Below are 13,764 nucleotides of genomic sequence, written 5' to 3'. Positions count from 1 at the left end.
TGGTTCTTTCCTTAACTCTCCTTTACATTATAGATACTCTTCAGGATTCTACGTCTTCACCCTCTCTTCATTTCTCCTTCAGTTTACATTTATGTTCATATCCCCTCCCACCATTTCAAATATTACCTATATTATGCTGATAAATTAAAAATTCATATATCTTTAACTCTTACCTCTCTCCTGAGATCTAGATCCAAATATCTAATAATCTATAAGTCCAGATGAATATTCCATTGGCACTGAATTTATATTTACAGGTCTGAACCTCTTTTTCAGTTTTTCAATTTTGATTTAGTTATTTTAATTTATAACCCTCAGAGTCATATTTGACCCTTTTTTGTTCTTCATATATCATATGCAATCACTTTTGTGGTCTTCTTGATCCAATTTTTATATTGTCTTTGATTTATTTCTTCTCCTTTTTCATTCCCACATTCAGCATCCTAGTTGAGGATGTTATCTTTTGCCTGGAAGACTTACAGTAGCCTTTTAACTAATCATGTTTCCTCAGATATCTTACCTTTTCAATATATCTTTCACTAACAAGATTATCATTTTAAGACATAGCAGATCAGGTAATTCTCTACCTCAAAACCTTTGAATGGCTTCCAGTTGTCAACAGTACAAAGTCTTATTCCTTGACAGGAGGTTTAAGGCCCTGGTGCTTTTTCCCTTGAATTTAATTTACTGCATCCTTCTACACACTTCTACACTTCAGACATGTTACTCACTGTCTCCTAAACATACCATTTACTTCCTACCTCCAGGCCTTTGCTTCTGCTAATACCTTATCATGAACTCCCTTCTTTCCTCTTATGCATATCAAAATTCTATTATTTAGCTACTGTAAAGCTATTTGGACTATCTAACTAGCCACTTGATAAATAACCACTGATGAATTCAGAGTTTTGTTTTGGAAATCCAAGATCATTTTCAGAAATAACCATATGAATTTTACTTCCACATTAGCTGTGAAATTTTTGTTTCATTACATCAATATTTCTTAAATAATCTCTGATAGAGAAATCTCTCAGAGTCTGACATGAGGATAACTTTTTAATTCCTTACTAACTGCTGTTTTTCCTTTTTTCAGATTGTTACCTAGCTTTTTGGGTTTCCTTTGTCTTTTTCGTTTACAAGAAATTCAGTCACAGCCACTGAGTTTATTTTCCATATTGTTCTTCATTAAAAATTTTTTTCTTTAATTAGTTGTATTATATTTGGTTTTTCAGCAAATGCTTAAGGTCCTTTTTAAAGAAAAGAGTGGTGTATAATCAAATAAATAGAAATTGAATTTTTACCCATTAAGTCAGTTCAAATTCCAGCTGTTCAGTCTCTTCAATGATGGGCTATTTGACATCCTATTCTTTAATAACAAGTTGGTTTTACATGCCTACTCTTCTGTACAATAAATGTACTTCTTTTATAGTACTTATCTTGGTTTTATGTTATACACATCATTTTTATATCTGTCTTCTCCAGTAGACAGAAATGCAGTGGGATAGAAAGAAAGGTTAGGGCTGGGGCTCTGTGCCTACCATTTATAGCAAAGTAGTCTGAGAGAACTTTAAATTGACTAAGGTTCATCCAGGTTAACATGTAGAGGAGGCAAGAAGTGACATTTCCCTTTAGTCACATAAAAAATGAGAAGAAATACGCAGAGGAGAAGACAAAGAAGAGCGTTTTTTCCCTCTCACTGCCTCTGCTGAACCCTGGCAATAAAGAAGTCTTCTCTGCCCAGTAATAAAGACCAGGGTGAGAGAAAACATAAGTCCAGTGTGTCATGGTATCTTTTGCAATTAACCAAATCTTACTTATCTTGAGGTCCACTCATATACTATTTCATTTCTGATATGTCTAGTGACTGCTCTAGTCATCATTTATTTATAACTCTAACAATACTTATTGTTTGGAAATATGTGTGTGTGTGTGTGTGTATATATGTATAAGTTTGGTATAAAATAAATATATACATAACTTAGTTTTATAAATATAGATTAAAAAACTAAACGTTAAAAGTTCCAAACAATAAGTAGTATTAATATTGGTATAAATGTTTCCTACCTCGCAGTTGTTTAAGTTCTTTTAAGGAAAGGATCATGCTGTCTGTATATACATCTGTTCAACTTTTATGCCTACTAGAGTTTCTTTCATTCTGCTTATTAGCACATTACCCAAGTTCCATATATACTTTATTAATTTTGAAAGAATACCAAGAGTGTGGAAATATTTGATAACATTAATTACTTATTCATTTAACAGATATTTTGAGTACCTACTTTATGCAAGACACTGTGCAACCACTAGGAATAAAACAAATTAGGAAAATGTAATGATCACTTTTTAATTTTATTTAATTCACATCTACAGAATGAATCTGTAAATACAAAAATTTTAAACTCTTCTTGCTTTAAGTCAAATTAAATAGTATATGTTAGAGTTAATATAGTCCAATGATTCCAAATATGGGTTTTGTAGTCAGACACTGGCTTTGAGTGGTGTAACCTGAGCAAGTATCTCAATCTTTCTAGGCCTATTTCACCACGTGTAATTTGGAAAAACATAATATCTGTTTTGTAGGATTAAATGAGATAATGTACCTAAACTGCTTACCCTGGGGTCTGTCATGTAGTAAGCCCTCAAATTGCAACTCTTATGTAAACTACCTTTTAAGTTGGCTATTTTAAGTGGAACTAGGCTTCTACCTCACCAGAGATTATTTTCTGATAACCTTGCTTTTACTTCTGTGTAATAATTTTCAAAGAAGCATTAAAGGGTACGGGGAGGACCTAGAATTTACAACAAAAAGTTCTGGGATCTAACAATACTATGAAATTTACTTAACTTTTCTTTATCTTAGGAGGTGAGTTTTTGTAGCCTTCTATAAGCCTATAGAAGGTTGAAACCAAAGGTAGTATGACCTAGGTCAGAAAAATTACATATGTTTCCTAAGTGTTATTGCTATAATAATTCTGTGTTAAAATATTTTTCCTTTGGAATATAGAATGATGTATCAACTTTTCCCCTCCTCTACTTGTTTTTAATTGTTATTTCATTAGGCTATTCATTCAATTGATTGGCATCATGAGGGCAAACAATTCATGTGCAGCCATTCAGATGGTAGCTTGACTTTATGGAACCTGAAAAGCCCAAGTCGTCCTTTCCAGACCACAATTCCACATGGTAAGATGTATGCTTTCAAAAGAAATCAACTCTGGACATTCAGTGCCGTTACTTGAAGTAGGAAAGTTGGTATCATTATCACTAGAAAGAGGTAATAGCACATAGCTTCTGATTCTAAATACCCCTTTATACCTCCTTCAGATCCCTACATTATGACCCAAAGTTTCTATACTTCCCTTCCTCCTATCTATCAACTTTCCTACATTGTAAGTGATACCTATTCAATTTTGATACCAAAAATTGAATAACTGATGGTTGATGTACCTGAAGCAGAGGAGATAATATAGGATATTTGACGAATTTTAAGGGGTAAGGAGGTAGTGAGAGAATGGCACTTTATAGATCTGACTCTTGGACCTAATTTCTATACTGCTTTGGAGTCTGTTGTTTTCTAAATTCTCCCATTTATTTCCATTTCTGCCATTTGATTCCACTAAATTATGACTACCTGGTTTTTATCGTAGGTTGTATTTATCTTATTATATTCCTCATTGAAAGGAGATATTTAGGATTTATGTTGGATCTGTCTAACTAGGCAGAATAAAAATTTCAAATGTATGAATATTTTTTATTCAGAGGCCATATTATTTTCCCTAATATTGGTGATGATCTGAGTTTTGTGTTTATCTCTTACCATTGGTTGGTTGTAAGAATAAAGAGGTCAAAACCTAGAGGTTAATGAAATACATTCTATTTCATAGTTTCTGAGTGTTTATTATAGTTTCACATTGAGAAAATAGTGGTATGTTTTTATAGTGGGTGAAATCAAAAGATGGAACTATTCCAGCTTGGGTTGGTTTGCCATTTTTTGTACCACAGTTGCATGTTCCACCACAAAAGATTAAATTATTGCAACATTTACCTTAGCAGTTTACTTAGCGATTACGTTACATTTAAAAACTTACTTAGGGATGCTTTATTTATTTATTTATTTAAATAGAAGTACAGTTGATATATTATTTATATCAGTTTCAGGTGTACAACATAGTTTTTCAATATTTTTATAGATTACACTCCAGTTAAAGTTTTTACAAAATAATGGCTATAATTCCCTGTGCTGTACAATATTCCTTATTGCTTATTTATTGTATACATATAAATAAATGTATATGTATCTCTTAATCTCATACCCCTAATTTGCCCCTCCCCCCTTCCGTCTCTACTCTGGTAACCACTAGTTTGTTCTCTATATCTGTGAGTCTGTTTCTGCTTTGTTTTTGTTTTATTTTTTGGTTCCATGTATAAGTGATAACATAGAGTATTTGTCTTTCTTTGAATTATTTAACTTAGCATAGTACTCTATGCTATTCTGCCATCCCTGTTGTTGCAAATGGCAGAATTTCATTCTTTTACATGGCTGAGTAATATCCATTATATAGATGTGAGATATACACACACACACACACACACATATATGATCTGAGTCAAATTTGAAATTCTCATTTTTACTTTGTACTGTTTAAATCTTCACTGTTTTTTATTATTGGTTGATTTTTCAATTCTTAGAGAAGTAAGTTAAAATATGTGTTATGAATATTTTCCTTGTACTTCTATTTATTTTTGTTTTTATACTCTAAAAATCAAATAGCTAAATGTGGCTGATATCGTTTATCAGATATTCTGTGATTTAACTGGTGTTTGACTAGGAATCAATTTCTGAGAAAGCGGTATTAAAATTTAATGATTATAGAATTGTCTACTTTTCACTTTAATTCTGTACTTTTTTGTTTCATGTATTTTAAGGTTTTATTGTTAGGTAGCTATCATGTCTCCTGTAGAGAACATATAGTTGGGTCTTGCTTTTTTATTCAGTCTTACATAATTTAGTTGGAGTGTTTAGTCCGTTAATATTAAATATAATTACTGATGGGACTGGATTTAGGTATACCAGTTTATTTTTTGTTGTTGTTGGTCCTATCATTTTTTGTTCCTTTTATCTCCCCTTTTTGCCTTCTTTTGGATTATTTGAAAGTTTTTATTATGATTCCATTTGAATTTACATATAGGCAATTTATCTTCACATATTCTTTTTAATCTGTTGCTCTAGGGATTACAATATATTGTACTTCCTTAACTTTCCATATTCTATTAGGGTTAATTGTAACACTTTACATAAAATGTAGAAATTTCACTACCACATATATTTATTTATCTTCACCCATTGTCCTTCATGCAACAGTTATCATATGTATTACATCTAAATACAATGTTACAATTTTTGCTTTCAATACTCTTTAAGTATTTTTTTATTGATGTATAGTTAACTTACAATGTTTTGTTAGTTTCAGGTGTACAGTGTAGTGATTCAGTTATTTTTATTTTCATATTATATTCCAGTATAGGTTATTACAAGATACTGAATATAATTCACTGTTTGATACAGTAAATCCTTGTTGCTTATCTATTTTATGTATAGTAGTTTATATCTGTTAATCCAATACATGTAATTTGTCCCTCCCAACCTCCCTCCCCTTTGGTAACCATAGATTTGTTTTTTATATTTATAAGTCTGTTTCTGTTTTGTATATAGATTAATTTTTAGATTCCACATATAAGTGATATCATATAGTATTTGTCTTTCTCTGTCTGACTTACTTCACTAAGTATAATATTCTCTAGGTCCATCCATGTTGCTTGAAATGACAATATTTCATTCTTTTTTATGGATGAGTAATATTCCATTGTATTTATATACCACATCTTCTTTATCGATTCATCTGTTGGTGGACATTTAGGTTGTTTCCATGTCTTGGCTATTGTAAATAGTGCTGCTATGAACATTGCAGCGCATGTATCTTTTCAAATTAGAGTTTTCATTTTTTTTCTGGATATATACCCAGGAGTGGGATTGTTGGATCATATGGGTAGCTCTATTTTTAGTTTTTTGAAGAACCTCCATACTATTTTCCATAATGGCTGCACCAATTTATATTCCTTCCAACAACATACAAGGGTTCCCTTTCCTCCACATCCTCTCCAGCATATATTATTTGTAGACATTTTGATGATAACCATTCTAACCAGTGTGAGGTGATAACTCATTGTGGTTTTGACTTGCATTTCTCTAATAATTAGCAATGTTGAGCATCTTTTCATGTGCCTGTTAGCTATATGTATGTCTTCCTTGGAAAAATGTCTATTTAGGTTTTTGCCCATGTTTTGATTGGGGTTTTTTTTTGATATTGAGTTATATGAGCTGCTTGTATATATTGGATATTAACCCCTTGTCAGTTGCATCATTTACAAACATTTTCTCCCATTTTGTAGGTTGTCTTTTTATTTTGTTGATGGTTTCCTTTACTCTGTAAAAGCTTTTAAGTTTGATTAAGTGCCATTTGTTTATTTTTGCTTGGATTTCTTTTGCCTTGGGAGACTGATCTAAGATAATATTGCTACGATTTATATCAGAGAATATTTTGCCTATGTTCTGTTCTGGGAGTTTTATGGTGTCAAGTCTTGTATTTAAGTCTTTAAACCATTTTGAGTTTATATTTGTATCTGGTGTGAGGAAGTGTTCAAATTTCATTGATTTATATGTAGCTGTCCAGCTTTCCAAGCACCCCTTGCTGAAGAGACTATTTTTTCTCCATTGTATATTCTTGCCTCCTTTCTCGTAGATTAATTGACCATAAGTTGTGGGTTTATTTCTGGGCTCTCTGTCCTGTTCCATTGATCTATGTGCCTTTTTTAGTGTGTGCAAGTACCACATTGTTTTGATGACTGTAGCTTTTTCTGAAGTCTGTAAGGGTTATACCTCCAGCTTTGTACTTTTTCCTCAGAATTGCTTTGACAATTCTGGGCCTTTTGTGGTTCCATATAAATTTTAGGATTGATCTAGTTCTGTGAAAAATGTCATGGATATTTTGATAAAGATTGCACTAAATCTGTAGTTTGCTTTGGGTAGTATGGCCATTTTTAACAATATTAATTCTTCCAATCCAAGAGCATGGAATATATATTTTTTTAAATCACTTTTAGTTTCATTTATCAAAGTTTTATAGTTTTCAGTGTAAGGTCTTTCACCTCCTTGGTTAAGTTTATCCCTAGGTATTTTATATTTTTGATGCAATTTTAAACAGGATTTTTCTTTTATTTTCTCTTTCTGACATTTCAGTGTTAATATAAAGAAATACAACAGATTTATGTATATTAATCTTGTATTCTGCTACCTTGCTGACTTCTTTTATTAGTTCTTATAGTTTCTGTGTGGAAACTTTAGGGTTGTCTACATACAGTACCATGTCATCTTCATAGAGTGACAGTTTTACCACTTCCTTTCCAGTTTCTTATTGCTGTGGTTAGGTTAGAACTTCCAATACTATGTTAAATAGAAGTGGTGAGAGTGAACATCCTTGTCTTGCTCCTGAGTTTAGCAGGAAGTCTGTCAGCTTTTCACTGTTGAGTATTATATTGGCTCTGTGTTTGGTGTAAATGGCCTTTATTATGTTGAGATATGTTCCTTATACCCACTTTTATGAGAGTTTTTATTATGAATGGATGTTGAATTTTGCCAAATGCTTTTTCTGTGTCTGTTGAGATTATGATGTGATTTTTATTTTTTCTTTTGTTAATGTGGTGTATCACATTGATTGGTTTGTGAATATTGAACAATCCTCATGACCCTGGAATAAAACAAACTTGATCATGGTGTATGATCCTTTTTATGTATTGTTGGATTTGATTTGCTAATATTTTTGTGGGGATTTTTGCATCTATATTCATCAGAGATATTGGCCTGTAATTTTCTTTTCTTTCTTTCTTTTTTTTTTTTAGTGTATTTGTTTGGTTTTGGTATCAGGGTGATGGTGGCCCTATAGAATGAATTAGAGAGTGTTCTATTCTCTTCAGTTTTTTGGAATAGTTTGAAAAGGATAGGAATAAGTTATTCTTTGTATGTTTGGTAGATTTCCCCAGTGAATCTGTCCAGTACTGGACTTCTATTTGCAGGGAATTTTTTTTTTTTTAAGATTTATTCATTATTTATTTATTTATTTTTGGTTGCATCGGGTCTTAGTTGCAGCACTCGGGACCTTCATTGAGGCATGTGGGCTCTTCATCATGGTGCATGGGCCTGTCTCTTGTTGCTGCATGTGGGTTTCTCTCTAGTTGTGGCGTGTAGGTTTTCTCTCTCTAGTTGTGGTGCGCAGGCTCCAGGGCGAGTGGGCTCTGTAGTTTGCAGCACGTGGGCTCTCTCGTTGAGGTACATGAGCTCAGTAGTTGTGACACACAGGCTTAGTTGCCCCATGGCATGTGGGATCTTAGTTCCTTGACCAGGGATCAAACCCCTGTCCCCTGCATTGTAAGGTGGATTCTTTGCCACTGGACCACCAGGGAAGTCCCTAATTTTTTTTTTTTCTATTTATTACAGATTCTATTTTACTTCTAGTGATTGGTCTGTCCACATTATCTGTTTCTTCTTGACTAAGTTTTGGCAGGCTGTATGTTTCTAGAAACTCGTCCATTTTTTCCAAGTTGTCTAGTTTTTGGCATATAATATGATGTTTTTTGATGTTTTGATATGATGTTATGATGTTTTGTATTTCTGTGCTATCAGTTATTATTTCTCCTCTTTCCTTTCTTATTTTGTTTATTTGGGTCCTCTTTCTTTTCTTCTTTGTGACCTTGGCTAGTGAATTGTCGATTTTGTTTATCTTTCAAGAAAAACAGCTCTTGGTTTCATTGCTCTTTTTTGTTATTTTTTAAATCTTTATTTATTTCTTCTCTGATCTTTATTATTTCTTTCTTTCTGATAACTTTAGGCTTTTTTGTTCTTTTTTTCTAATTCTTTAAGGTGGTCACTTAGGCTGTTTGAGATTTTTCTTGTTTCTTGACGAAGAGCTGTATCAGTATAAACTGCCCTCTTAGAAATGCTTTTGCTGCATCCCATAGATTTTGTAAGGTTCTGTATTCATTGCTATTTGTCTTGAGGTATTTTCTGATTTCTTCTTTGATTTCATCATTGACCGATTGGTTTTTTTAGTAGCATGTTGTTTCGTCTCCATATGTTTCTTATTTTTCCATTTTTCTTTGTATTGTTTATTTCTAGTTTCATACTGTTGTGGTCAGAAAAGATGCTTGAAATAATTTCTGTCCTCTTAAATTTGTTGAAACTTTGTTTTGTGAGCTAATATGTGCTCTATCCTAGAGAATGTTCCATAAATACTTGAAAATAATGTGTTTTCTATTTTTTTTTGGATGTAGTGTCCTGTAGATATAAACTAAGTCCACCTGGTCTCTTGTGTCATTTAGGACCTGTATTGCTTTATTGATTTTCTCTCTGCATGATCTGTCCATTGATGTCAGTCGGGTGTTAACTTCTCCTATTATTATTGTATTCCTGTAAATTTCTCCCTTTATGTCTCTTAGTATTTGTTTTATATATTTAGGTGTGCCTGTATTGTATGCTTATATGTTGATGTGTGTAATATCCTCTTCTTATGTTGATTCTGTTATCATTATGTAATTCCCTTCTTTGTCTTTGTTATAGACTTTGTTTTAAAGTCTATTTTGCCTGATATGAGTATTGCTACCATCTCTTTCTTCTCATTTCCATTTGCATGAAATATCATTTTCCATCCCCTCACTTTCAGTCTCTGTCTTTAGCCCTGAAGTGAATCTCTAGTAGGCAGCATATGGTAGGCTCTTGTGTTATTTATTTTTTATCAAATCTGCCACTCCATGTGTTTTGATCAGAGCATTTATTCCATGTATTGATAGGTATGTATTTATTGTCATTTTATTCCTTGATTTCAAGTTGATTTTGTAATTTTTCCTTGTTTATTCTTTTTTTTTTAACATCTTTATTGGGGTATAATTGCTTTACAATGGTGTGTTAGTTTCTGCTTTATAACAAAGTGAATCAGTCATACATATACATATGTTCCCATATCTCTTCCCTCTTGCATCTCCCTCCCTCCCACCCTCCCTATCCCACCCCTCCAGGCAGTCACAAAGCACCGAGCCGATCGATATCCCTGTGCCATGCGGCTGCTTCCCACTAGCTATCTACCTTACTATGTTTGTTAGTGTGTATATGTCCATGACTCTCTCTCGCCCTGTCGCAGCTCACCTTTCCCCCTCCCCATATCCTCAAGTCCGTTCTCCAGTAGGTCTGTGTCTTTATTCCTGTCTTACCCCTAGGTTCTTCATGACATTTTTTTTTTAAATTCCATATATATGTGTTAGCATACGGTATTTGTCTTTTTCTTTCTGACTTACTTCACTCTGTATGACCGATGCTAGGTCTATCCACCTCATTACAAATAGCTCAATTTCGTTTCTTTTTACGGCTGAGTAATATTCCATTGTATATATGTGCCACATCTTCTTTATCCATTCATATGTTGATGGGCACTTAGGTTGTTTCCATCTCCGGGCTATTGTAAATAGAGCTGCAATGAACATTTTGGTACATGACTCTTTTTGAATTTTGGTTTTCTCAGGGTATATGCCCAGTAGTAGGATTGCTGGGTCATATGGTAGTTCTATTTGTAGTTTTTTAAGGAACCTCCATACTGTTCTCCATAGTGGCTGAACCAATTCACATTCCCACCAGCAGTGCAAGAGTGTTCCCTTTTCTCCACACCCTCTCCAGCATTTATTGTTTCTAGATTTTTTGATGATGGCCATTCTGACTGGTGTGAGATGATATCTCATTGTAGTTTTGATTTGCATTTCTCTAATGATTAATGATGTTGAGCATTCTTTCATTTGTTTCTTGGCAGTCTGTATACCTTCTTTGGAGAAATGTCTATTTAGGTCTTCGGCCCATTTTTGGATTGGGTTTTTTGTTATTGAGCTGCATGAGCTGTTTGTAAATTTTGGAGATTAATCCTTTGTCAGTTGCTTCATTTGCAAATATTTTCTCCCATTCTGAGGGTTGTCTTTTGGTCTTGTTTATGGTTACCTTTGCTGTGCAAAAGCTTTGAAGTTTCATTAGGTCCCATTTGTTTATTTTTGTTTTTATTTCTATTTCTCTGGGAGGTGGGTCAAAAAGGATCTTGTTGTGATTTATGTCATAGAGTGTTCTGCCTATGTTTTCCTCTAAGAGTTTGATAGTTTCTGGCCTTACACTTAGGTCTATAATCCATTTTGAGCTTATTTTTGTGTATGGTGTTAGGGAGTGATCTAATCTCATAATTTTACGTGTACCTGTCCAGTTTTCCCAGCACCACTTATTGAAGAGGCTGTCCTTTCTCCACTGTACATTCCTGCCTCCTTTAACAAAGATAAGGTGACCATATGTGCGTGGGTTTATCTCTGGGCTTTCTATCCTGTTCCATTGATCTATATTTCTGTTTTTGTGCCAGTACCATATTCTCTTAATTACTATAGCTTTGTAGTATAGTCTGAAGTCAGGGAGCCTGATTCCTCCAGCTCCGTTTTTCGTTCTCAAGATTGCTTTGGCTATTCGGGGTCTTTTGTGTTTCCATACAAATTGTGAAATTTTTTGTCCTAGTTCTGTGAAAAATGCCAGTGGTAGTTTGATAGGGATTGCATTGAATCTGTAGATTGCTTTGGGCTGTAGAGTCATTTTCACAATGTTGATTCTTCCAGTCCAAGAACATGGTATTTCTCTCCATCTATTTGTATTATCTTTAATTTCTTTCATCAGTGTCTTATAATTTTCTGCATACAGGTCTTTTATCTCCTTAGGTAGGTTTAATCCTAGATATTTTATTCTTTTTGTTTCAATGGTAAATGGGAGTGTTTTCTTCATTTCAATTTCAGATTTTTCATCATTAGTGTATAGGAATGCCAGAGATTTCTGTGCATTAATTTTGTATCCTGCTACTTTACCAAATTCATTGATTTGCTCTAGTAGTTTTCTAGTAGCATCTTTAGGATTCTCTATGTATAGTATCATGTCATCTGCAAACAGTGACAGCTTTACTTCTTTTTTTCTGATTTGGATTCCTTTTATTTCCTTTTCTTCTCTGATTGCTGTTCCTAAAACTTCCAAAACTATGTTGAATAAGAGTGGTGAGAGTGGGCGACCTTGTCTTTTTCCTGATCTTAGTGGAAATCCTTTTAGTTTTTCACCATTGAGGACAATGTTGGCTGTGTGTTTGTCATAGTCATATATGGCCTTTATTATGTTGGGGAAAGTTCCCTCTGTGCCTACTTTCTGCAGGGTTTTTATCATAAATGGGTGTTGAATTTTGTCGAAAGCTTTCTCTGCATCTATTGAGATGATCATATGGTTTTTCTCCTTCAGTTTGTTAATATGGTGTATCACATTGATTGATTTGCATATACTGAAGAATCCTTGCATTCCTGGAATAAGCCCCACTTGATCATGGTGTATGATGCTTTTAATGTGCTTTTGGGTTCTGTTTGCTAGTATCTTGTTGAGGATTTTTGCATCTATGTTCATCAGTGATATTGGCCTGTAGTTTTCTTTCTTTCTGACATCCTTGTCTGGTTTTGGTATCAGGATGATGGTGGCCTCGTAGAATGAGTTTGGGAGTGTTCCTCCCTCTGCTATATTTTGGAAGAGTTTGAGAAGGATAGGTGTTAGCTCTTCTTTAAATGTAGATAGAATTCGCCTGTGAAGCCATCTGGTCCTGGGCTTTTGTTTGTTGGAAGATTTTTAATCACAGTTTCAATTTTAGTGCTTGTGATTGGTCTGTTCATATTTTCTATTTCTTCCTGATTCAGTCTTGGAAGGTTGTGCTTTTCTAAGAATTTGTCTATTTCTTCCAGGTTGTCCTTTTTATTGGCATATAGTTGCTTGTTGTAATCTCTCATGATCCTTTGTATTTCTGAAGTGTCAGTTGTTACTTCTCCTTTTTCATTTTTAGTTCTATTGATTTGAGTCTTCTCCCTTTTTTTCTTGATGAGTCTGGCTAATGGTTTATCAATTTTGTTTATCTTCTCAAAGAACCAGCTTTTAGTTTTATTGACCTTTGCTATCGTTTCCTTCATTTCTTTTTCATTTATTTCTGATCTGATCTTTATGATTTCTTTCCTTCTGCTAACTTTGGAGTTCTTTTGTTCTTCTTTCTCTAATTGCTTTAGGTGCAAGGTTAGGTTGTTTATTCGAGATGTTTCCTGTTTCTTAAGGTGGGATTGTATTGCTATAAACTTCCCTCTTAGAACTGCTTTTGCTGCATCCCATAGGTTTGGGTTGTCGTGTCTCCATTGTCATTTGTTTCCAGGTATTTTTTGATTTCCTCTTTGATTTCATCAGTGATCACTTCGTTATTAAGTAGTGTATTGTTTAGCCTCCATGTGTTTGTATTTTTTACAGATCTTTTCCTCTAATTGATATCTAGTCTCATAGCGTTATGGTCAGAAAAGATACTTGATACAATTTCAATTTTCTTAAATTTATCAAGGCTTTATTTGTGACACAAGATATGATCTATCCTGGAGAATGTTCCATGAGCACTTGAGAAAAATGTGTATTCTGTTGTTTTTGGATCGAATGTCCTCTAAATATCCATTAAGTCCATCTTGTTTAATGTATCATTTAAAGCTTGTGTTTCCTTATGTATTTTCATTTTGGATGATCTGTCCATTGGTGAAAGTGGGGTGTTAAAGTCCCCTACTATGAATGTGTTACTGTCGATTTCCCCT

At 33.6% G+C, this 13,764-nt stretch overlaps 1 protein-coding gene across 1 annotated transcript in view; it reads left to right on the top strand.

The window, feature by feature from the left end:
- The window catches only part of STXBP5L (syntaxin binding protein 5L), a 374,070-nt gene that overhangs the window by 148,876 nt on the left and 211,430 nt on the right, over nucleotides 1-13,764 (top strand). Inside the window, exon 9 of the mRNA XM_019922992.2 lies at nucleotides 3,060-3,183. Within this exon, the coding sequence (XP_019778551.1) occupies nucleotides 3,060-3,183 (124 nt within the window). The remainder of the gene's footprint in view (nucleotides 1-3,059; nucleotides 3,184-13,764) is intronic.

Source organism: Tursiops truncatus, chromosome 4 (genome assembly GCF_011762595.2).
Source record: "Tursiops truncatus isolate mTurTru1 chromosome 4, mTurTru1.mat.Y, whole genome shotgun sequence".
NCBI classification, from domain to species: domain Eukaryota; kingdom Metazoa; phylum Chordata; class Mammalia; order Artiodactyla; family Delphinidae; genus Tursiops; species Tursiops truncatus.
This window is presented reverse-complemented; position numbering and strand designations above follow the sequence as displayed.